This window comes from Urocampus carinirostris, chromosome 3, assembly GCF_059441175.1.
Source record: "Urocampus carinirostris isolate Australia breed hairy pipefish chromosome 3, RoL_Ucar_1.0, whole genome shotgun sequence".
Lineage (NCBI taxonomy): Eukaryota > Metazoa > Chordata > Actinopteri > Syngnathiformes > Syngnathidae > Urocampus > Urocampus carinirostris.
In genome coordinates, this window is record NC_142351.1 from 38,596,672 (window position 1) to 38,623,640 (window position 26,969).

Genomic DNA, 26,969 nt, shown 5'->3' on the forward strand with positions numbered 1-26,969 from the left:
CAAAATATGAGAAGACACTTGCAACTTGCAAGGAGGACATGGAGAAAAACCTTCAGATAAGGATTTCCTTCCCTGTGCTGAAGCCTTCCCCTGTTTGAGTTTTATTAGCAAATGTCGATTTATTTCGGGTGGAGATACATGAGTTTCCATAGAGACATGAAAACAATTATCGTGTGAGAGTGTTAATGTGTTTCAAAAATAAGGATGAAAGTGTTGAAGTAGAGAAAGATTTTCAATTGTGCATATGAGAGTGAATTGAGTTTCTTCAGTGGCATAAATTTCACATGAGTACGAACATATTTCAATAGTGTCAGAGGGTTTCAGTAAAATGTCTGAGACCATTTCCATAGTGAGGTTTGTGTTTCAGTCACATGATAACTGTGAGAGTTTTGAATTGGAAGTGAGGGCTCATTTTTGTGTGAGAGCATTTTTGTAGTTTATGAGTTTGAGAGCTTTTCCATAGTTGTTTACTTGTGGGCTTTTCTGTTGTTTTTTTAATTAGGTGTGTTCAAGTCACCCTAGTGACACTATTTCAACCTTGTTTATAAAATCAGCACACACCTGAATGTTTTAACTGTGTGACTGAACACGGGAGCTTTCTAGTGCTGAATGAAAGAGGCAATCATAAATTATGGACAGCAAAGGTGGTAGAATCGCACGTGCTAGCCAAAAGGGACAAAAGGAGAGACGTGTAATTAAATGACGGATGTTTCTTACTTCCAGCATGTACGTCAGCAGGCCTTGATGAGCTAGCGGGCACCATGGTGTCATGTCGGACAACTAATACGCCCGAGACCCCTGCCAGTGCCACAGGTACCTGAGCAAAGTGCCAGAAACTCCTAAGTGGCACGCCGAGCGAGCCGCAAATGACACAACAATTTATTCAGAGCTCAGTCTTGCTGTAATTAGGTGAATTTGGCGCGGGCAACAAGAGGGACAGCTCGATCAAGGTCTTGATGAATGAGGGGCGCAATGTCAACATCAAATCACATTAATCAAGGTGGCCCGGTCCGAAGACAGGCGTACAAACCTGCGCCCACCTCATAACAAGCGCCCCCCCACCCCACGCAAAGCCGGACCGTATGATAAATGACTCGCCCGTTGCCAGGCGCAAAGCGTGTTCGTATGTTTTGGTGAGCACTCCATCCGTCCCGTTTCTGTACTTACTCTTCGGGCGACAGCAGGTCATATCTCATGTACTAAGCCAGGGTTTACTTTGCTCACTTGTGCACGGCGTACGGCTCGCAGTGGTACGGGTGGCATCCTTCGTGATGTCGCATGTCCATGGCAACCGGCTTGTGGAGGGCTGGGAAAATGTGCGGGGCAACTGCCAAGAAGTAGAAAAGAAAAAAATGTAATGAAAATAATAAGTTTGAGTCAGGGCTAGGCGATATGGCAAAACTATCATATCAGAAGGTTTCTATAAACAAATTTACCATCTTTCAAGTTGGGGTTTCCACAGAGTGCCCGTGGGCACGTGGTAGCCCTCTAAGCACACCTGAGTAGCCCACAGACAAGTTCAGAAAATAGATCACCTAAAATGGGTCATTGTGATTTTCTAGGGAATTTGTAACTGGCATGATGTTTTAGTGGTTGACTAGGCCTATTTTACTTTAAAAACCAAATCCAACCTGGCAACATAGTAACAACATAGTAATAACTGAAGTCGTTATTTTCGAAATGTGTGTCAAACTGGTATCCCTTTGCACCAATAGGTTACAAAAAGTAGCTCTCAGACTCGAAAAGGTTGGTGACCCCTGCTGTAAAGTGACAGTGTGTAATAATTCACCACTTAAGATCGTTGTGGCTTAGTATCTAGCTGAAGTTTGTGCATTGAAAGAACTAAAATACCATTTGGCAAAATTCAGAAATTTACTTTGATATTTTTGCCGCAAAAAGGTAATTCAGGCTTCCATAGTAGGAAGATGGCAACCAAACATGTTTGCTTCTTCAAAGACCATTTGTGGTTGTGTAATATAATGACAATTATTTATACCCTTAAAAAGGTGTTAACTTGGGCTAAGGTTACATATTATATGTGCTTACAGTATTTGATCGAATAGTGTTTTATTTGAATGAATGAAGTGTGTTTAGCATGTATTTAATTATCGTTTAAGCATAATTTCAGCAAATAAATACAGTACAAAAAATATTGTATTTTATTGCTGATTCGTAAAGTATCTACGATCCACACGAGAATCTGAACTGAATGAAGAGACAGAAAGGCAGTGTGGGCGGTAGTTCAGTCAAATGCATATTTGTGTTTTCTTGATGCCGTGGCGGAAAACAATCAAACAATAGCAGACAAGCATTTTGAGATGTAACTATTCATACGCATAAACACAGCAATGTTCAAATTGTTCAAAGTTTTTTAACATGCAAAATATTTTGTTGTTGTATGTTTAGTGAAGAAAATGCCGTATCCTGGGTATGTATATATATATATATATATATATATATATATATATATATATATATATATATATATATATATATTATCCTGAGCTAAGACAATGGGGAGGTCACAGTCGCGGACCATTAACTGTTCCCCGGTCCTCCAAGTCAGCATTCGTGGTCCATTCCTCTCACTCTGCAGCGGTGACAAGTTGACTGACCGCTCCCACAAAGCCACACAATCAGCCGCTTTACTCCAACTGAACTCTGAAGCGTACATGCATACATTTTAACGGGAAACCGTCCGCAATTATTCTGTTACTTTCAAAGCATAATTGGAGAGTGATAGGGAATAAGAGAATGTAAACACTTGTAACCTTAGCCCAGGTTTTCCTCTGAGGACCACCCTGGAGGGACGGCGCCGGCGCACCCAAATGGGTCTCCTCCTTCCATCACGGAGACATTTCCATTGTTGTCCGGCCGCAGGAAGGATAAAATGTGAATTCCTGTGAGAGCTGCAGAGGTTGCCTTACGTGACCAACTCATGCCTCCAGCCCCTCCCAAAAGCCCACCTATTAATCTTTGCTTGATTTTTCACCAGCGTATCCCTTATTCAACACAATAGTGTTCAGACTTTTTTATCTGAGGGCCACAAATGGAAAGTTCGAAGGTTGCGAGGCACACCAAAATTCCAAGTCATCCCCGAGCTGATAGCGCGCATTATTGTTGGGCAGTGGCTTTTCTTGATGTTCTGTCTACCAAAAATTGAGCTGCACTCCTATGGCTACGATTCATTATTCCCCGCCGCGTATCGCTATGAGTGGGAATGGCAAAGTAAACTAAAATGAACTACACTCGTGTGGCTGTAAACCATTATCCCTAATCCCACATTGCCGCTAACGGGGACTGGCAGAAGAAACATTCATCGTGAGGCATGCCGTTCTGGCCCGCCTAAAATTCAATGCACCGTTGTGACCATTTCTAAGAGTAGGGGCTGGTATAGCGCATTTTGACGGTTTTCTTGCAATTCTGTCCACCAAAAAGTGAATTGCGTTCATGATCCTTTATCTCTGGTTGCATAATGCTGCAAGCGGGGACCGGCAGAGTGCTCTTTTGCCGGGTTTGACGGCTCTCTCTTTGCTGTTGCTGTATTTCCGCCTAATTTGACCTGCACTTGTGTGGATGCAATCTATTATCCCTTATCCCATTTTGCTGCAAGCGGGGACTGACAAAAAGCACTTTTTTAGAGAAGCATGTGGTTCTGACGCGCCTAAAATGAAACGCTCAGTTGTGGCCGTGAAAACATTTCATCCAGTTGACTCTCGCTGACTATTATAAAGAGTTGCTGAATGTTTTTTTTCTGGGGGGCACTGAAACGTGCCTTTGGGCCACGCCTAAAATGAACTGCACTGTTTCGGCTGTAACCCAGTATCTCCAGTCGACCATTACTGAGAGTGGTGGGCAGGAGAATGTGTGGCTGCAATCTTTTGTCGCTGATTTGCCATTTTTTTAAAGCGGGTTTAGCAGAGCCCATGTTAAAAAAGGGGGCGACTTTACGGATTTTCACATATCGTGGGGAGTTTTGTTCCCCATTTACCGCGATAATGAGGGATGTCAGAAAATGAAAATATGCCAATCCACGGACTAACCATGTAAGGAAAGGAACCTGAGGTATAAGGAATACCCTGTTCCAAATTTTCAGAGCGACCCAGGTGGGTTGTAAACTCTAAATGAAGGCAAGTTCTAAATTATCACTGATGACCCACACGTTACCGGTCTGAAAGTAGCGAGGCCTGAAGGGCCTCCGTGTTACCTGTGTAATTTCCCAACTTAAAAGCGCGCATATGTTGAAAGAGTGATGGCGGCGTAGTGTAATCACATCCAGCACGGCTGATTGATGACCGGCGTCCTTAATAGCGCTGCTTAACACAAAGGTTTGTCTAGATTAAGTAATTACCTCATCACCGTTGTGCTCCGTGATAAAGAGACGCCTGCGTGCCGGCCAACGAGGACGATAATTAAAATAGCATCAATTAAATGGAACTTGCGGGCCTGTCACGGCGCTCCGTGGTTTACATCCATTCTACCCCTACAGCACTCTCGGTGGGGGGGTGCCCGAGATTACAGAAAATGACGGCCTCTTCTTGTTAAACATGAACCCCATTTTTCTTGGCAAGCACCACCAAAAATAACACCTGAAGGCTCAGTGAGCGACAAAACGGGCTCTCATGACTGATGATAATGACCTTTGACATAGAATGAGAAATTGTTGAACTCATAATCCAACATGTGTCATATCAAAGTCTTGTTTTCATTCCAGGAGCAAGACTTGATTTTCTTTGATATGTAACACCTACATGTGTACATATACATATATATGCGTATATGTACAGGTACGTATGCCTTCATACTCATATGTATGGGCATATATGCATACAAGTGTATGTATACGTATATAGGCAAACTAGTCACTGTCTATTGAAACGGTTAACATTGTGCAAATGGAGCACAGGCATGAATACAATTTTACATCTGTATGAGGTAGTGTGTTTGCAAGAGTTTCAGTTTTTTGTGCGGTGTGTGTTAAGGGTGGTAATGGCTCTGGGGAAGAAACTGTCTCTGAGTCTGTTTTTTTTGTTTTGTGTGACCTGTAGCGCCTGCCAGAAGGCAGCAGGTCAAAGAGGTGGTGGCCGGTGTGAGAAAAGTCCTTGATAATGTTTTCTGCTCTGCTGAGGTAGCGAGGCGAGTCAGACTGCGTTTCATTCAACTGTCCAATTTGCTTTCTTTTTTGATGTTCATGCATCACCAAGGTACTGCCATGATAGGAAAGGTCTGGTTTCCACACTTTGCAAGTAGTCTTTTTTAAAAAAAGGCTATATCTATTGCCGCTCATGTGAGGTTGGGATTTCTGTATGTTACCGCTTGGGACAGTGATGCTATTGTGCATGAATGACTCTCAGCAGAGATCAAAATCTTGTATGATGTCTCACTCTTTTGTGTAAAACATGTCTGGCGACAATAGTCAACAATTGAGTTATCGTTGACTTCTCCTCTCATCGAATTTTGTGGACAAGCCTTAATGCATGCACGTGTTTAGATATGTATTTATAAAATTAGCATTTTATTCTTTGCTTGGCCTGGTTTGGTGGCTAATTAGCTCCAGTTAACAACTCCAACGGTCACAAGATAAAGCACACAGCCACAACAATAAGTCTGGAGTAGCTAATGGCTTCCTGCGCAGGTGTGAGCACACGCGATAGGTTTTGTTAGCCGGTGTCTGTAAAATTATCACCGACATCTTTTTTTCCCCGGTGCTGTTTATAAATGTCCCAAAGGAGCCGTGGAAAACTTTTAATAGTGTTTGAAAGCAAACCAGATAACGACACTGCTTTTACTGCTTTTTGTGCAAGGCTGTTGGTTGAAATCCCTCACACAATGGTTTCTTTCTCTCTTTTTGTTCGGTTCAGAATTATGCGTGCTTCATAAAGACTTGATCTCTGTCAGTTAGAAAAATAGAATATTTTGGGGATTTTTAATAAACTTTCATTTGTTTAGCTATGGGTCCCACGACTTGCAGTAAAAGGAAAAGCAAGTGGGAAAAACAACATTTGTGACAGTAAAGACATGCGGGAAGGCACACGCAGTGTTCCTTTGCTAAGGGATATCGCAATAACCAATCGATAAACAGAACAATTATTAAAAATAAAGAGTCGTTTAAAGCAACAAAATCTTCAGAGAGCATTACAATCCTCGCAAGTAGAATTTTTAGAGTCAGTTTTATAATTTTTATTTGCAGTCTCCCCACCCTTCTGCATCTAACCACCAACTCCATTGTACCAGCTCACATCAAACTTAAGGTCAAAGAAACTTTCGTTTCTTAATTTTATATGTCTATTTTTTATTTTAATCATAAACTTGTATAGTATATTTATATACCCTATAAAAATAGATCAGCATTTACTTTAAAGTATTTCATTAGTAGTTTAATATTATTCGGTGTAACCAAACACTATTAATCTTCTGTAGTATATCACGGTAGTTTATAGCAAATTTCGAAATACCACATTTTTTATGAAAACTGCTCGAATCCAACAAAGATGATCAGTAATACAGAATATGTTTTAAGAAAATTGAAAACATATTTGTGTTATAACCTAGTTTGTTCCTATCCCAAACACACGCACACACTGAAATTGGTGTTTCAACCTAGTCGTGGCTATTACTCTCCGTCCCTTCCTTTAAGATAAGTGGTCGTCTCTTCTGACCAAGCACATTTTTCTCTGCCAGACGCCCGATCACCCCTCTGTCACCCCGAGTTCTTCCGGCAGCACCAGACTCCACTCGGAGAACGCCATCATCAATAACCAGCACAATCTTATCTTCTTTATCACAAACATGTTTCTCTAATGCAGACTAGCCCCGCCCACCTCGCTCGTGCCATCAATTTAGAGAAATCTCGCCGTGATCCACTCACACTCGGATTGTAAAAGCCGAATAAAAGACATTGTTTATAAAACAAATTATAGACATCCATTATCGTCCGCTTATCCTGGGTCGGGATGCGGGAAAATATAGACTCTTCTGTCCAAAAAAGGTTACAGAGAAGATGGAAGGAATCTTTCTCTTAAATACTTTATAAACAAATGTAAAAACGAAAGCCTAGTTTGAATAATGAAGATTTGCTCACAGATAATCAGAGCTGACCCCCAGTTTGGATTTTTATGTCAGTCTTAGAGTTCAGAGAGGGTGAGCACACTTTCGCAAAATAATTAGAACTGTGATCTATTTTTTTACCTTACCTCATTTTTTACGTTTTATTTTCTATGGTTTCTTTTCCACTTCTTTCCACTTCTTCACCTGTGTGTCAATAACCTCTCGTTTTAACAAACACATGCACACACACATACAGTGCATCCGGAAAGTATTCACAGTGCTTCACTTTTTCCACATTTTGTTATGTTACAGCCTCATTCCAAATTGTATTAATTTAATCTCTTATCTCAAAATTCTACACAAAATACTCCATTATGACAATGTGAAAAAGTTTTTTTTTACTTTTTTAAAATTTATTAAAAATAGAAAACTAAGAAATCACATTTACATAAGTATTCACAGCCTTTGCTTAATACTTTGTTGATCCACCTTTGGCAGCAAATACAGCCTCAAGTTTTTTTGAATATGATCCCACAAGCTTAGTACACCTATCTTTAGGCAGTTTTGCCCATTCTTCTTTGCAATAAGTCTCAAGCTCAATCAGGTTGGATGGGAGACGTTTGTGCACAGGCATTTTCAGATCTCTCCAGAGATGTTCGATCGGATTCAAGTCTGGACTCTGGCTGGGCCACTCCAGGACATTCACGGAGTGGTTCTGAAGCCAATCTTTTGAGATCTTGGCTGTGTGCTTTGGGTCGTTGTGCTGCTGAAAAATGAACCTTCGCCCCAGCCTGAGGTCAAGAGCGCTCTGGAGCAGGATTTCATCCAGGATATCTCTATATATTGCTGCATTCATTTTTCCTTCTATCCTGACTAGTCTGCCAGTTCCTGCTGCTGAAAAACATCCCCACAGCATGATGCTGCCACCACCATGCTTCACTGTGGGGATGGTATTGGCCTGGTGATGAGCGGTGCCTGGTTTCCTCCAAACATGGCGCCTGGCATTCACACCAAAGAGTTCAATCTTTGACTCATCAGACCAGAGAATTTTGTTTCGCATGGTATGAGAGTCATTCAGGTGCTTTTTGGCAAATTCCAGACGGGCTTCCATGTTCCTTTTACTAAGGAGTGGCTTTCGTCTGGCTACTCTACCATACAGGCCTGATTGGTGGATTGCTGCAGAGATGGTTGTCCTTCTGGAAGGCTCTCCTCTCTCCACAGAGGAACGCTGGAGCTCTGACAGAGTGACCATCGGGTTCTTGGTCACCTCCCTGACTAAGGCCCTTCTTCCCCGATTGCTCAGTTTAGAAGGCCGGACAGCTTTAGGAAGAGTCCTGGTGGTTCCAAATGTCTTCCATTTACAAATAATGGAGGCCACTGTGCTCATTGGGACCTTCAAAGCAGCAGAGATTTTTCTGTTTCCTTCCCCAGGTTTGTGCCTCAAGACAATCCTGTCTCGCAGGTCTACAGACAGTTCTTTTGACTTCATGCTTGGTGTTTGTGCTCTGACATGCACACTCAACCTTATATAGACAGGTGTGTGCCTTTCCAAATCATGTCCAATCAACTGAATTTACTGCAGGTGGACTCCAATTAAGCTATAGAAAGATCTCAGGGATAATCAGTGGAAAGAAGATGCACCTGAGCTCAATTTTGAGCTTCATGGCAAAGGCTGTGAATACTTATGTAAATGTGATTTCTTAGTTTTCTATTTTTAATAAATTCAAAAACAAACATATCAAAGAGCTTTCTTTTCAGTTTATATAAAATACATTTTAGAATATCAACCATCACAATACATTTTTACATCCTTTTTAACAAGATACTTTTAACAAGAGATTGTATAGTGTTTTTTTTACGTTTACAATGAATTCAACATATTTTCTTTAGTCTGAATTGTAACCAACATCATCCTTTTTATATATATGAGCAAATAGAAATAATAACAATAATGAGTATAAAAACAGGTACAATTTACCTGCAAATGAATGAGTCACAACACAACACGTGGTAAGCTTCTCTGCTGGCTTTGATCTCTATAAGGGGAATTAGCATTCTAGAACAACATGCAACGTCCGGCAAAACTAACATAAAAGGCGACAGAAACAAAACGAAAATAAATCTAAACAGCTTGACAACATCAATCACATTACTGTGCATGTTGAGAGATTTGTCAGCTGTAGTTTTAATGTTTAAAATTAATCGTGTCTTAACGTTGGCAGCTCGTTGTAGACTGCCAAAAACCCCCACCTTCCTGTCGCAAATTCTGAAGCCAAACAAAACCTTACCACATACCAGCAGGTGGCACTGTGGGACTCATCATTGCAGGACACTTATACAGAAACTATACAACATATTTCAGCAGGAATTTCAACAAAACAAAGTTATTATTACACCCGTTACACGTACATGCATTCATACTTACATACATACATACATACATACATAGGGGCAGCACGGCGGTGCAGTGTTTAGCGCGTAAGCGGCACAGTTCTGAGGTTGTGAGATCCCGTGTGGAGTTTGCATGTTCTCCCCGTGCTTGTGTCAATTTCCTCCGGGCACTCCGGTTTCCTCCCACATTCCAAAAACATGCATGTCAGGTTAATTGGCCGGTTCAAATTGTCCCTAGGTGTGAATGAGCGAGTGAGTTGTCTGTCTCTTTGTGCCCTGCGACTGGCTGGCAACCAGTATAGGGTGTCCCCTGCCCCCTTCCCGAAGATAGCTGAGATGGGCTCCAGTACCCCCGCGACCCTACTGAGGATAAGCGGTGCAGATGATATATATATATATATATATATATATATATATATATATGCTTGTATTTAGTGGAAATACAAAGTTTTCTGTTTCTGTCCTTTGCAATGTTATTGATGCACGTGAAGACACTGTTTAACCTATCTGAATGCACTATGCAAATCAGTGTTTCTGGTAATGTGAGTAAAAATAGTGTAGTAATGGGATAAGCTGTAATGCCTATACAAATGACAGCTGTACCACTGGTGGTCTAGTAGTAAATTTTTGGAGACCTCACTGTCACGATTTGGGTTTGAATCTGGCTGCATACAATGTATGCATTTTGGGCCAGCAATGTTTAACCAATATGGAAGTACAGAATATTGTTAAGCCTCAAGTAGCAAAATGTATTTGCATTTGCTATCTTATCCATCGTATTTTCCAGTATTGTAAGTACACCGAGTTATTAGGCGCACTTTTCCGTTTGTGTTTTTTAGCTACACCTTACTGTCTGGAAAATACTGTATACTGTATATTTTTGTGCAAAAATATTTATATTTTATATTTCTAAAATTGACAGTGGGGGGATTTTGTGTTGAAAACATTTTTTTCAGATGCACTTTCAGGGGAAATATACCCAAAAAGGGGGTTTACTGCACACCACATGTAGTGAGAGCGACCACAAGCACCTGTCTCCATTCTAATTGACTCGGAGTGCCCCATCTCCACTTTTTAAACAAAGTGACTCTCGCTTGAGCTTCATTACATGCACCCCATTTCCATAGGCCTCTGGGACCGAGACCTGGGTCGCTCCCGCTGAATAAATGAGCGTGCCATGATAAATGGTTCTATTAGCAATCCAGATTGTTAAACTGTGATATAACAGATCGGAGGAGAGAGCGGGGGTCCATTCATTTTCATCCCCTCCGCACACGTTTCCATGTGTAAATAAGGTATTAAAACTGGGCATTAGCCGCCTTGTGTGATAGAGAGGAAATTGTTCCAAATAAATAACCGAGCCTCGCGAATATAAAACAGCCGATGTGGAGGCTTGGAGGTGGTCGGGACTTCGGTAGCATCCCTTCTCTGTAAAAGTGTGCACCGTATATTAGTTTCGGCCTGAAGGACCTGGCCCCCGTCTGGCTGCGTTGTTCACTTATCAGGTGCCGCCAAGCCAGACTTACACTAATGCAGAGAAATGCCGTAAGTAATGACTCTGTTAGCCGCTATCTGATTGGCTTCAGCCTCTTTGTTGTCATGTTGTTCACTGCACATTTAAATAAGAGAAAGTTCAACTAATATCTTTTATTGTTAAGCTCTGTTTGCCATCATGGAGGAAGACGGGTGACTTGGATTGTGAAAAATAAGAATACGTTTTGCATCACATTAGCTAAAATGTACAAAAAGGTAAAGATAAATACAGACAGTAAAATGTATTTATTTTGAAGGAAAAGCTTTTGACAAGTTACTCTGTTCTCACACACACGTAAACATTGGCTGTTCAATTTGTATATAGATTTCGGAGTAGTGCGTGAGGTGCGTGTAAGAGCAGGGAGAGCAGGTATTGTGTGTGAGGGTAGTTGTAGGTAAATTAGCCGTTGTTTGCTGTTGAAGGAAGCTTAAGATTAATGCATACCAAGGTAACGAGGTGTTCAAGAGGTGGTGAGGTATGTGGATTAGAATTTTTGTTGATTGGTGTAAAGTTGCAGGAGGTAGATGGTTTAAAATAGGAGGTGGTGGCGTAAAGGCGTAAAGAAGAGGCTTGGTAAAGGGTGCAAGGCAATTGGTGTGCTAAACGGATTCTTCAAAGGTGGAGATGTGCGAATGGATGCAAAGCGAGGATTGCATGAAGATGTGGTGTTGTTGTATGGCTCTGAAGCATGTGGTTTGAGAGTAAATGCGTCTAATTGGGTAAATATCTTTGAAATTAGATGTTTGCATAGTATTTGTGGAGTGAGACAACTCGATTGGTTAAGGAATGAGAAAGTAAGTAACTGGTGTGGCGAGATAGTTTGCTCAGAGGGTTGATGAAAATGGTCAAAGATGGTTTGGACATATAGAATGAGTGGACGAAGGCCTTTTGACTAAAAGAGAATGTGGTGTAGAAGTGGTGCGAAACAAAATAAGAAGAAGGCCCAAATATGGTTGGATGAATGGGGTGAAACGTGTTCTCGATGTGAGATGTCATGCACTTTCAGGAAAGATTTCTACATATTACCTACTGTATGTTTTTTTTTAATGTTCACCATTCTTGTGTATTGTTACCCAATGCTAAATCTATTGCACCCTGGCCATCCTGGAAGGGTGATTACCACTGGTGAGGCCCCTTCTCAAGGTTTCTTTTTTCCTCACGCTGAGTTTTTGAGTTTTTCCTTGGCCGCATGTTGGTTTAAGATCAGGCGATGGTGTCATTCCAATCCTGTGCAGTCCTTTGATTTTTGTGATTAATGGCTATACAAATACATGTGATCTGACTAGATTGGCTAATTTAATGGATGCAAGAGTATGTGCAAGGGAGGGATGTGAATGGCGAAGATAGTTGAAAATGACTGATTTCGACTATGATGATGCAAAGGGGGTAAACCAGTGTATGGTGTCAGGTGTCTGTGCTGATGAAGGGTTGCATTGCACAGCAACTCACCCCTTGTTGTGCGGTGGGCTTAATGTTCAGTGTCAGGTTCGGAAGAGGGAAATATCACAAGTAAGAATCAAAGTTAAGTCAAGTCAAGTCATGTTTATTTGTATAGCCCTTAATCACAAAGAGTCTCAAAGGGCTGCACAGACCACAGATTATTGCAAACCACAGATTATTATGACACCATCCAGACTCAACGTGACCATAAGGTATGTTTGGGAATGTGCATGTGTTTTTGACTCCAGCCACCTTCCACTAGGGGGATGGGGGAAGTGGGTTTGGTATAATATATATATATATATATATATATATATATATATATATATATATATATATGTATACAGTAAGACCTCGGTTATCGCGGTTAATGGGGACCAAAACCACCCGCGATAAGTGAAAATCTGCGAAGAAGCGACGCCCCTTCAAAACGAAGAAAAAAAAAAATCTCATCTCATTATCTGCCCCGCTTATCCTTATTAGGGTCGCGAGCGAGCCCCTAACCCGCGGTGCGGGTACTTTCGGGAGCGATACGCACGACACCGCAACAAGCCGAGCGGGTCGGGCGCTCCGCGCGGAGGCCGGCCTGTCGGGAGCGCAGAATCTTCCCCCCCCCCCCGCGTGAGGGGGGGAGGATTTTGTACAGGAGTCGGATTTGGGCACAACACCTGAGCGCGGTTTTGGTCTGCAAAGAAGGGACGCCCCTTAAAAAAAAAAAAAAACATTTTTTATTTTTTTTTACCATTACAGACCGCGAAGCTCTGAATCCGCGAACGTCGAACCGCGAAGTAGCGAGGTCCCACTGTATATATATTATATTATATTATATTATATTTATGTATGTGTATGTTTTCATTTGTGTTTGTTTTTGTGCCATGAGAAGGTTTTTAGCCTGTTTGGCATTTTTTTACAATTTTATGACTTTTTATTTAAAGAATTATCAAACAAGAGCCTTAATTTTGATTTCAAATAATACATTATGATTTATTTGAAGAATTATCTTCATTAATAAATTTGCAAAAGTATCTGCCATTGCCACTTAGATCTTAATTTGTGCAAGGAAAAAAAAATGACATCTTGAAAAAGTGGAATGTTTTCATTCAAACTTTTTTTTGCAAACTCGTTTTAGCCCAAGCTCACCTAGTTTTTGGCACTCCTTGGTAAGTTTAGTAAAGACCTATGTTATAATTCAGGGGTCTCAAATCTTTTTGAACATGAGAGTTACTTTTTGTTGCTCATTAGCTTCCAGTTTAAAAGGAAATGAATTAGAAGAAGAGATAAAGTAGGCTCAGTCAACCACAAAATCATGCTAGTTCAGCAATTTTCCTAAAAATCAAAACCACCCTTTATTGGCAAGCTATTTTCAGGACCTGTCCATAAGGTAGTCATGTGTTTTTAGGGCGTTACCTGGTGAGCAAGGGGACCACGCCGGAGAAGCCGGTAAAGTTTCTGATTCATAGAATAAGATCAAGATTTGGATTTATCTTCCCACTCCGTTTGGGAAAGTGCCCTCACTTTTAAATCGTCCCTGGTCTCAAAGTATTACCAGACCCTTGTCAGTGTACGCCAGGCATGTCCAAAGTACGGCCCGGGGGCCACTTACGGCCTTTGAACCAATTTTTAATGACCCGCGGCCTCCTTCATAAAAATAATAATTGGTGGCTCGCCAGCAATGTTGACTGCAGGTAAAAAGAATTTCTGACTTGGCAAAAAAAAGAAAGTTGACAGGACAAGTGGAAATTTGAGTATTTTTTTCACTGAAAATCCAAAACAACTCTGTTTGCCTAATTTACCAAAAGACTATGGCTGTTTTCAAAAATGATAATATCAAGGACGTTGTGAAAATGTGAAGAAACTTGAAGCTGTTTTAACTGCACAGCAGCACTTTTTCACGAGACCCTGCGAGTCACATGAGAATGCTACAAAGGTGAGCTACAACGTTGCCAAGTATTGCAAACCTTTCACGGAGGGTGAATTTATTAAAGACTGTTCAAAGAACACCTGGCTGAATAGTCGGCCCTCACCCATTTTCAGCTTACCAAACCTGGCCCACTTTCTGAAATGTTTGGACACCTCTGTTGTACGCAATGAATGCTTAACTCAGAAACCGCTTATCCTCAAATCATCATCATTTCAGATAACACACGTTTGTGTCATGTGATCATCAGAATATCACAAGTTACATGGCTGCCCTCAACGTTGGCCTCATTGAAATATTCAACAAGGTCGCGCCCGCCTTTGGCTCATGAAAGCATCGTTTCTTCAAGGCAGAGCTAGCTTGGCGCAACACAAGCACCCACTTTCACTTCAAAGTTTAGGTGGCAGTGTTCTTCAATCACTTTCAATGGTCTCGAATACCTCTCAAAGACCTTCCTCCTCACGGGAGTTCCAGTTGCGTCGTTTGGTCTTGACGTGCACGTTCTATTTGGAATTTTGAATGTCTTCTACCGTCACCGTTCAGTTGAGTGTATGCGAGGTTTTTTTAAGTTTTTTTTTTTTATGCTTGGCTTTCATCCCACACGCTTGCGAATCTTTAAATCATGACGGGAGCGCTCATCAGTCCTTGAGTTCTCCAAGCCAAACACTCACCTGTCTTCTTTGGCCACGTGGCCTATTGATCAGCGCTTACACGCTCTTAGGCCCGGCCTCTGTAATTAGTCATGCACTTTCACGCTTTGGCTTCTTCAGCACTCTTGACGGCCGGGCCACGAGTGCTTAATTCATCTTTGATATGTATATTTGATGATTTCATCAGACGCCCACCAAAGCTGCTCAAAGACAACATCCACAAAGTTGAGAGTTACCTCTGTTCTCAAAGGGCTTTTTTAGGAGGTCTCCAAAACTGCTGCCGTCCATTTTGTCTTTTATTTCTTCAGCTCGAGTTGCCTCCATGGCCGAGCATCTGAAAAGCCAGAGGACATTTTTTGTGGTCAGCAAGTTGCATTTGTCCAAAGAGCCTCATCTTCATGCTTTCCACAACTCTATCAGCAGCTTTTTTTTCTTGGCGTAACTTTTCTGATCATTTTTTGGATGGAATGCAGCCAACCCTCATCCAAAGGAAGTGGCTCTATTCTTTTTCATTAAAAAGAAAAAGATGGAAGTAGAAGTACACGCAGTGAAAATTCTCTCTCTGTGGTTAGCTGAGGGACATATTCATACATCTTCATAATACTTCATAAGGGATCTCACTAATTTCCTGTAAATGAGATGTTTAAAAAAAGCCCATTTGTTGAATCAGAAACGCAAAGATAGAGAAAGAAAGAATCCAGAAAGATACCCAGAAAGAAAGGAAGTCTAGAAAAAATTCCTGAATGAAAGAAAGTCTATCCAGGGAGAATTCCCCAAATAAAATACATCTAGAAAGAGAGGAAACCCCGAATGACTTCCAGGAAGACAAGAAATCCAGAAATAATTAAATAAACAAAGTGATCCAGAAAGATTTCAAGAACGAAAGAATTAAAATCCAGAGAGAGAGAAAACAACTGCAGAAAAAAATCCAAAGAAAAAATAAATCCTTAAGGAAATTCGGAAAGAAAGAAAAAACATCCCCTATTTTCTGTTGTAAAAAGAACTTTGAGAAAATGTTTGTTCCACTCTCTGTAGTTTAACTAATTGCAGGTATTTTTGTATTCTACTAAATTTAAAAGAAATCTTGTAATTTTCAGTAACTGGATACAAATAGCTGCACGCGGCTGAGTGGTTAGTGCGTCTGTGGCACAGTTCTGCCGTCATGGAATCAAATCCAGGTACCAGCCTTCCTGTGCGGAGTTTGCATGTTCTCCGGGCACTCCAGTTTCCTCCCACTTTCCAAAAATATGCATGTCAGGTTAGTTGTCCGGTCCAAATTGTCCCTAGGTGTGAATGAGCGAGCGACTTGTCTGTCTTTGTGTGCCCTGTGACTGGCTGGCAACCAGTTCAGGGTGTCCCCTGCCCACTGCCTGAAGATAGCTGGGATGGGCTCCAGCACCCCCGCTACCCTACTGAGGATAAGCGATGCTGATAATGGATGGATAGATGGATATATACAAATATTTCAAGTAAATTTGGGCAAAATTATCTGCCAATAGAACATTTTTGCACGACCACAGCACTATTAATACATCTCTGAGAGAATAATAACTGCTGAGTATCCAGAAGCTGTTGTCATTTTGATGAAGGAAATAACATCCACCACACACAAATTCAAATTTTTTTCTTCCCTCTGCTTTGTCTTAATTAAATTCATTGAAATTATGTGCCACAAATAAGAACTACCGTTAATTTCCGACTACAGAGTGCATCTGATTTAAAGCCGAATGATCACATTTAAGAATAAAACTCAGTTTTGTCTTTGTAAAAGCCACACCGGATTTAATGCCTCGAGCTCAAATAGCCAAAAATAAACTTTCTTACATTTTAAACCCGGTTCACACCTGCAGAAACTGCGTGAGGAATATGGTGTTGACTTATTTGACTGCATACCGCCAATGGCGCCGTGTCCCGGCAAACCTGATGGCATTTTCAGCTTTGTTGTTTTTCATTTCTGCTACAAGTTTTTTAAACCAATTTTTTTCGGATCATGTGATCATTCAAGATGGCGAATACAAAGACGAGCACATATTTAGTACGCGAACGAGGGCTGTGTTGAGTAAAATCTGAGCCCTATATCCATAATTTGGAGAATAGTGCCAGATTGCAACACAAATATGTCTTTTTTGTTGTCGTCATTGGTGGTTGTTGCAATACTGGACCAAATAGCATTTGTTTGTTAATGTTCCCTAAGGATTAGCAAGGTTTTGGGTGCTCTGAGGAGAGTGATGAGCAACTAGAGTATGAGTATGGATGTTGAGAGGGCACTGTATGAGAGTGTGATTGTGCTGTTGGTGATAGGAATGAGTGGAGAGGTGTCATGAAAGGACAGTAAGATGTTTGGACGCGTTCTAAGGGATGAGCAGGACACCGTATGATGCGGCAGGGGTAAACCAGTAAAAGCTGTCGGGCCCTGCTGTTTAACAGAAGAGTGTGTTGTGTCACCCTGACATGGCCACTTTCTTGTGTCCCGTTTCATCCGGAGGGACGAAAGACTGACCAACTTTGATGTCGAGGTGCTTAACTTGTTTGGCTGTTTGGGCATTTGGGTTGGCCAGGGTCCCCCCAAAAATTTGGAGTGTGTTTTTTTGCTACTTTTTCCATTTTTTTATTTTCTTTGTTTTTGTTTATGTGTTTGTCTTGCTGTCGGTCACCCCTCTTGAGGGATATGACCAGGATAGGGTAGATTGTTAATGCTCCCTGAGGATTAAAGGAAACTTCAGCAACCTGACATTGACGCCAATGATTCAGACAAGTGTGTGTATTTGATCGATAACATCCACTGCTGTTCAACTCAGATGTGTAGTTTGAGGACTTGATTTGTGGGTGAAAAAGTTTAAATTATGTGAGGATGTTCTATTTATCTAACAAAGTACTTTCAAACCTCGCAGTTTGTAGTTTGCAACTACAATGTAATATATGAACAATGTTGGCAAATATATAGACTAGTTTCTCTGGAAGGGTGAAGTGAAATGAAATGAAATGATCTGCATTTATATAGCACTTTTCAAGTCAATGAAGATTTCCCAAAGCTCCTTACAATGTGCTTCACATTTACCCATTCACACACACTCACACACCAATAGCGGCCGTGCAGCCATGCAAGGCGCTAACCTGCTTCTTGGGGGCATTAGGGGTTCAGTGTCTTACTCAAAGACACTTCAAAATGTAACGCGGAGGAGCCGGGGTTCGAACCTGCGATGTCTTGATCCCCAGACGAGTGCTGTACTTCCTGAGCCAATGCCGCCCAATACCAGTGATGATGAAAACTAAAGAAAATCTAAATAAATGGATATACAATCTCACAGAGATGAATCATAATAAGAACACAAAACAGACATGTACTGTGCAACTCATAGTTAATGCAGACAAGTGGGAGCTTGATGCTGGAGGCATATGGCTCAAGCTCCCATGTCTGTCTATATGTTTTCAGGCGTCAACATTGTATTTTCTACCTAGAGTGCATGCGTTGTGGAGATCAGCTTGCCCTTTTCCTTGTGCCCCCACAACAAAAAAGAATAAGCTGTATTTAGCAAGGTATATAAAGCCGCAGTGTTTAAAATGTAACAACAAATTAGCAGTTTGTAACCCGGAATTTATGGTTAATTTTGCAAGTCTCACGTTGACACACATCTTCTACTGTAAGGAAGACAAACATTAACCGCCAGCGTCCAATTGCAGATGGGGATTACGGGCCAAGAATAATGAATTTCAGGGTTGAATTATGAACGGCGCTCTTGTCACCCTAACAAACGAGCACGCAAAAGGTCACGCCGCACTAGAGTAAAATCTCTGTCAATTCCTCACAAGGGCCACTTGCTGGAATTTATGGTCGAGCCCGCCACCTATTCTCCTTTGAATAATAGTGCCACCGTAAAAAAATGCTAGAGTGGAAAAGAGAGCGCGGCTTACGAGCAAAGCGAGTTGTTTATTGCGTGTTTGGTTGGCGTGCAAATAAAAGCAAGCGGATGACGTTGAAATTTATGGGACCAATCGCACGTCAGCTTGTTTTGACCTGTGCGTGGTTCTGCTCGGTTACGGCCATTTACAAATTTTAGTTTGTAGCGTGTTGTTCTGATCTTGAGATTGTAACAATGAGGTTATATAAAAAGTTTAAATGTGTAGCAGTTTAGAAAATGTCGGCTAAAATAACTACACAGCAATGCATCCCTACAAAAAACAATCAAAAAATGGTTTTTCTTTGGGAAAAAAAATGTGCCCATTATCATTGTTTTTTTTTGTACTAAATTTAAAATTATTTTAAAATAGAAAATATATTCAAAAAAATAATACTTAACATTTTTGCCCAGCTTTTTTTTTTTTTTTAGCTTTTTGGGGACCTGTAGTGCTAAGATGGTGGGCAATTTTCTCAGCTCCCTTTTGAGTGAGGCTCTCTCTCTCTCATTAGGGTCGCGGGGGTGCTGGAGCCCAACCCAGCAATCATCGGGCAGTGGGCAGGGGACACCCTGAACTGGTTGCCAGCCAATCACAGGGCACACAGGGACAGACAAATCGCTCGCTCATTCACACCTAGGGACAATTTGGACCGGCCAATCCACCTTAAATGCATGTCTTTGGAATGTGGGAGGAAACCGGAGTGCCCGGAGGAAACCCACGCAAGCACGGGGGAGAACATACATAGTTTTTCAAATTGACTATTTTTAATATTTACTAGGATTTATTTCCATCCATTATCTGCATCGCTTATCCTCAGTAGGGTTGTGGGGTTGCTGGAGCCCATCTATCTTTGGGCAGTGGGCAGGGGACACACTGAACTGGTTGCCAGCCAATCACAGGGCACACAAAGACATCCAACTCACTTGCTCATTTACAACTAGGGACAATTTGGACCGGCCAATTAACCTGACATACATGTTTTTAGAATGTGGGAGGAAATAGGAGTGCCCACGCAAGCACGGGGAGAACAAACTCCGCACAGGAAGGCTGGTAGCCGACTTGACTTGACTTGATCCCATGACCTCAGAACTGTGCAGCAGACGCGCTCACCACTCAGTCGCCGTGCTGCCCTAGGATTTATTTCTGTATTATTTATTTATTTAAATATAAAGAGTCATCGTTGCTGTTGTTCCTCATTGGGAATCAAATAAATGTGGGTCAAATGAAGGCGCTTGACGACGTGCAAATTATTTTTCCAAACATACGTGCTGGACGCTTTTGTTTTATCTTATCGTAGAAGCTCCATTAAGAGGGGAAAAAGAGTGAAGATTCCAGAATGAGAGATCGTCAGAAGTCCTGCCAAATTCTGCTTTTGCTTCCAGCTACTTACTGTGAGGGCCAAGTAAAAAGGACCAAATGATCAAAAGACTGCTATTGAGTTTTACTTATTTATTTTCAAGCTTTTTGCATGAGTGTTGAGGCCTCATTATCATGTAATTGGAGAGATGTTGCAGAAAGTTTTTACTCTTTCTAAAGATGCAAAGTGATGAGCAAGGAAAGTTTTTTTTTACTGTGCTTTGTTTTTATTTTTGTTTCATTGTTTTGTTTTATTGATATTAGTCTTCTATATTCTGTGTATAGCGACCTTGGTCAACCTGAACGGTGCTTCTAAATAAAATGTATAATAAGTACTAAAGCACTAAGGGTGGTACGTGAAAATGACATGACCGTCACATATTTAGGACCCTGCCTCCATCTTTATTACACACATGTCATCTTACAGTCACGTGATGGATATGACATTTCCACATGACATTGACTCAGGGGCAGGCAAATGACATCCCGCAGGCCACATACAGCTGTTTAATCCGACCGCCAGACAAAGAAAAAAGAACTGTTTTTATTTATTTATTACGTGCATTTTTATTTTACCCAAAAAAAGAACTCAAAGTTTGGGTGTAACAGGATTTCAACCTTGGTCACAGCAGTGAGAGCGCTGGACTCTAACCACTCAACCACCAGTGATCCGAAAGGCATTGGGTTCTACCTCATTATCACACTATCTCTGGTCACAGTACCAGAGATGAATATTAATTTAGTTGTGCATTACATTTCATACAATTGTAATAGATGTGTCACTTCCAGTGCTTAGAATAATAGACTATAATGTAAAATGTACAAGTCTCTGGTACCGTGACTAAAACGATGTGATAATGAGATAAAATGTATTGTCTTTTGGTGTGTCATCTATATCACTCGTGTTGCAGTTGATAGAATCCATCCATTATCCATCCATTATTTGCACCACTTATCCACAGTAGGGTCGCGGGGGTGCTGGAGCCCATCCGAGCCATCTTCGGGCAGTGGGCACGGGACATCCTGAACTGGTTGCCAGCCAATTGCAGGGCACACAGACAATTCGCTCGCTCATTTACAATTTTGACCGGCCAATTAACCTGACATGCATGTTTTTTGAATGTGGGAGCAAACCGGAGTGCCCGGAGAAAACCCACGCAAGCACGGGGAGAACACACAAACTCCGCACAGGAAGGTTGGTAGCTGGATTTGAACCCATGACCTCAGAACTGTGCCACACTCACAATAACCACTGCGCCGCCGTGCTGCCCAGTCAATAGAATATGGTGCTCTTTTTGCTGCGACCTGAGTTTGATTCCTGTGGCATCCGACTGCAAAGTTTGAGCTAAGAAAAAGCTAAACAAAATTTTTTTAAAAATCCAATAGGAAATAAGCGGTGTGCAATATACACGATTTGAGTTATACAATAATTAATACAGTACTCCACATTAAAAAAAAACATATTTTGTGCAACTCTTTCCTGATCACTGACTAAAGCCCAAATAGCCGTTTCTTAAATGTACTCTTCTAGCTCTGACTTATTGATACTTACTTTGAAGTATTATCTTTCTAAATAGATCTTAATTGAAATGTTTTTTCGTCAATAAAGTAACGATACAAAATGTAGTAGTTTCTAGAATTTGTGAGAAAACTACACCTGAAGGCCACATCAAGGGCCTGTCAGGCTTTTTAATTTGGCTTGCTGAACTAAAACATTTTTTTAATTACATTTCTTGCTTCAATCCGTGTGAATAGAAATGTTGCAAGAGTTAATTAATAAAAAAATGGAAAATGAAAAATAAGATAAATAAAAATGCATATTTATTCAAATAAACATCTGCATGTTGGCAGATAAAACCAACCCCCCCACCCCAAAAAAATAAGAACAATATTTTTCCCCCCCTCTTGCCTGGCCCTTCTGCCAAATTTTTGAACCCAATGCGGCCCCTGACTCAAAATGTTTGCCCACTCACAAACCCATGTAAAGGGTCCCACCCTTTGCCTTTCTGTGGAAGTTTTGGCATTCTTACATTTTTCAAAAGCCACGAATAAGCAGACAACTATAGATCTAATCGCTTGAATTAGCCTTTACTATTGGTCACCAACCTTCAGATACCGTTTAACCGCCTAAAAAAACAGATGTGAGATTTCTGTGCACCATGGCAACTGAATGTCTAATTGGACACACCTAGATCTCATTAGAACTCGAGTGTGTGTGTCTGTATTTAAGGACTGCTTTAATTGGCTATCTTTGTGGGATTGTCTAGTCCCTCTACAACGCCAGCAAGAAAGTCTGCTGTGACTTGCTTCTTTTGTAAGACTTTGTATTCATTCTAGCATTGCTTTTTAATGGACTGTGTTTTTCAAAAGTTTGTCTATTCTCGCCCTACTCAGAGTGCCTTTTATTACTTCCTTGATCCCTATTAAAGATTTGTCTGCACTTGAAATTCTTCCACCAAACCAAACACCAAGGTTCTGAAAGTAGCTCACCAGTGATAAGTCATTTTGACTTTCAAGGTCATTTGCTTTCTAACTGATATGAGCTATCATTGACATGGTCAGTGTTCTTCAAATACATGATCAATCCTCACAAAATTGTAAAAATAAATAAATTCATACGCGAGTCGCTCAGTGACTTATACAGTGCAGGTATTTAAACCTAGTAATAAAATGTATTCAACCTAGAACATGACAAGTTATTTTCCTTGCCCAAAATGTTGGGTTCAGATCAGGGGCTGTTGTAATGTTTTCCTTTGCAGCGCTTTGACACTTTGATCTAGGGCTATAGGAATAAATTTACTTGACTAGAAATATGGTTCGAACTACTAACCCTTCATGCAAATCAACAACAACAAAAAAGCAGCACTCGCCTGCAAAAAAACTTGGTGGGCCTTGTGCCATATTTTGTTCGTTTTGCAAAATAAAGATGCAAAACTTGATTTATATTTGTTTGCAGAAGTAACATTTCCATTTTATCTTGAGTCACTAGTTACTGCTTGGATAAGAAATGGCACAGAAATGTATGCAGAGGCATAGTGAATTGTCTTCATATACATTTGTTTACATGGATTTCAAATGTGGCACTCCATGAAAGCATGTAATGGTAATAAGACATAAAAGGTAAAAACAAAAGGGTGTGTCTGTGTATATATTATATATATATAATGACAAAGCAGTATTTACAAAGTACTGTATTGGTTACAGTCCTAAATTGTACATAGTTAAATAACCAATGTTAATTTATCACCAAAATGGTCAATTTTAACACTAACCCAGTGAAATGTACACTGAATATAAAGTTCTTAGTTAATTTTACTCTGATAAAAGTTATTTTACACAGCACTTGCATTAACGTCTGCTAGTTAAGTTTAACGCTAGGTGAAAAGTCACACCTTTGGTGTTAAAATTCAACATTGAAGAGTTCAGAGTTAGAGATAACTTAAGCAGTGTAAATCATAGCTTTATCTTATAACCCCAGCGATTTTTATTTTCTATTTATATTAACTTGAATATTTTGTAATTACATTTGCAGCAAAATTGTGCTAAAATAAGAATTTAGAAATAAAATATGAGTGTGTGTATGTTTTCTATTGCAAGTGTAATATTAATTGATGTTTTTTTTAATAACTACTCTGACATATTTTAAAAATAGATGAAAACATAAAAATGGATTAAATTTGAATTAGTTACACTCACCTACTTTGACTGCTTTTTTTGTCCTTGCAATGTCCAGTTCAAATGCACGCGCTCAAATCAAAGTTTGTAGTTTGAGGATCCAGAAGTTCAATATGGTTCAGTTGTTTGGACCTTCCCTCTGCTGAGCTTGCGACTATTTCCAAATGAACCTGCAGAACTTTTTTGGGGGGCGTTGCCGCAAGATAGAATCTGAGCATGCTGCTCTCGAGCGCAACTCTCCATTGCAAACCCTCTCACACCCCCAAAACCTAAAAAGCCCCCCTTTTCCGACTCCCCCATGCGCCCCCTCCCCTATCGGTTCTCCCTGATTGGTTATTGAAGATATGCAATCACAGTGCAGAAGTCATAGAAAAACTGACAAAAGTAACAAAAGACACTGGTTAAGACATGACAAATTTCCTTCATTCCAAATCTGCACTGCTTATCCTCAGTAGGGTCGCGGGGCAAATTTCATGAATATTCAATTAATTAAACATAAAGCAACTCCAGGTTAACAATTGTCAAATGTCATTAAAATTGCATTTATATATTTGTTTATATCATTTATTCATCTGATACAAGGTTACAGTGAATTCAAAATCAACTGTTGAGAAATTGAGAAAAATACAACATGTAATAGCAAAAACTCCAGATTAACCTTTGTCATATTAACACTTTGTTCAATAAATACATTTAAATAAAACACACCAAGTGTAGGTGAAAGTTTATAAATTGAATTCTAATTTTATTAAAATAATTTAAAAAAAGAAACCCCAACAACTCCAGGTAAACGTTTGTCAAATTTAATGGAGGTTTCATTCAATATATAAATATAACCCGGTTTACACACACACACACACACACACACACACACACACACACACACACACACACACACACACACACACACACACACACACACACACACAAGATAAAGTGTCCAATTTAAAAGTTATTCAATCAATTCAATAAAAAGGGTTTCCCTGCATGTGAACCATACTGAAATAGAACTATCTTTATTGCCATTGATTCTTTATTGTTTGCAACGACAGTAGACGAGGTACTGCAGAATAACAAGACTTCAAGAATAAAAAAATACAAATAATTAAGAAACAATAAGACTAATCTGTAATATTTACAAGAAAGTGCTTATAAGTGTTCATTCGAAACTAATTCAGAGGACTGACATATTTTTTGATTTGACTGTTATTGTTTTTAATTGAATCAGATTTGATATTAAATGTGTTGTCCATAAAACGAAATGGAATTATTTAAACAGGTTATAGTTTTATTGAAAATAAACCTACCGTCGGTTATTTATGTATTTATTCATTCATGAAATAGGTCTTCATTGTCTTTGTAAATCTTTGGACGGGATATATTTTTATGTTTTTTTAGTCGATCGATCATTTATTAAATATTTCTATACTTTGTGTGTGTTTGTCACATTTAGTTTTTTACGTCAAGGACGCCTAAATTCAAAGCCGAATGGACCAAGTTAGACGGGACCCTTCTCAATAAACACCGCTGTTTAGTGGCTATAACTATGTACTGCAATCAAATTAACTACGAACTGCTTGTTCGCAGAAACGCTGACCTCTAGTGGTAAAATAACAGTTGTACATAAAAATTCGTTTGCGACAACTCGACGTTTTTTCTTTTTCTTTTTTGTTAGCCACTCACGCTTCCTCTTTATAAATCTCATGCTTAATCCTACCTCAGTTACCTAATACTTGCATATCAAAGTAACTCTAACTTGGGTTACATATTGAATACCTATGCAGTATGCTTGTATCTGTAAGTCGGTCTATCATTTATAAGCTCTCTCAAATCAATATATAACATTGTATAAAGACATTATCCTTCGGTAAATTTGAGTTTGTTCTATTAAACAAAATAAAAGTCAAGCAAGAGTTTAAATTGTACGCAATCTTATAAAGTCTGCTGCACCTGGAATTCAATGATGATGAAACCAGCAGTCAGATGAAATAAAAATAAAAAACTCATTAGAAGCATTACTAAAAAAGGCCATGTGGAAATAATCAAAACTTCAGGCACTGGGGTTTTTCTTCTTACACATGCTCTATCTGAGACTGATGACTTCTGCAGCAACCGGACATGTTTTATGTTGAATAACAGGATACACCTTTCTTAAATATATTTTTGTAACTTATGTGAATATGCACAGTATATATTCAAGACTTTCCAAGCTTTACTGAGAGAATTGTTCAAGACAAGTGTTGATTACTTGAAAGGTGACATTGTGTTTTAGGTGTGTGAACCTACAATGTTTAGAACAACTCTACATACCTCTTTTCTGGCAGGTTCAGCTTGGCTGGAGAAGCGTATCCCATAATTGATGACACAAAATTAGAATTAAGAAAATTAGTCAGACATTGAATTGGTATCAGATAGTATACAATAATAGAACAACACAGTTTAGTAGGAAGTTTGAAATGAGAAGACATCAAAACTACTCCAACACATGCTTGAGTAAAGATATCTGCTACATAATGCTAAAACACAAACTAGATCCAAATGAACTAAAAATGAAAGGACGGGGAAAATGATTATGGTGCAATAACAACTGGTTGTAGCTAATCAAAACACAAAAAGATGCGGGGAACATACTCATGCATGGATAGAACAACTACAAAATTGTCCAACAAAAACTAGATCCAACAGAACAAAACATAAAGGGAAAACACCCCAAAAAAAATTTCCATACATAGACAGAACAACAATGAGAGTGCCACGAAGTTAAGACCACACTAACTAGCTGTAACGGAACTCCAAAGGAAGACAACGGATGATATGATGGAAAAGTCAACTAAGTTAACTGAACTAAAACAAAAAATCTAGACAACGTAGGATATTTTGGGACACTAACTCCAATGAAACAAGGACATATATCATAAAACTAACTCGGCAAAAACATGAAAGAAAGACACAAATGGATATTTTAGGGCACTCTCCAACTCTAACTGAACACTACAAGAAAGAAAGTCAACGCAGAATATTTTGGGCCACTAACAAGCTCTAACTAAACAAAACATAAAAG

At 39.9% G+C, this 26,969-nt stretch overlaps 1 protein-coding gene across 3 annotated transcripts in view; it reads right to left on the reverse strand.

Annotated features, from left to right (window-relative positions):
• Positions 1-24,138, reverse strand: part of LOC148369637 (transcription activator GLI2-like) — a 43,478-nt gene extending 19,340 nt beyond the window's left edge. The window contains exons 1-3 of one of the 3 annotated variants that reach the window (XM_088329990.1): positions 23,934-24,138; positions 15,217-15,314; positions 1,225-1,327 (exon numbers count right to left, since the gene is read on the reverse strand). In XM_088329990.1, coding sequence (XP_088186116.1) covers positions 1,225-1,327; positions 15,217-15,304 — 191 coding nt within the window. In that variant the 5' untranslated portion in view covers positions 15,305-15,314; positions 23,934-24,138. Of the gene's footprint in view, positions 1-1,224; positions 1,328-15,216; positions 15,315-23,929 lie in introns of all 3 variants that reach the window. The other 2 variants (XM_088329989.1, XM_088329991.1) reach the window with 2 other exon arrangements.
• Between the last annotated feature and the right edge of the window lie 2,831 nt (positions 24,139-26,969).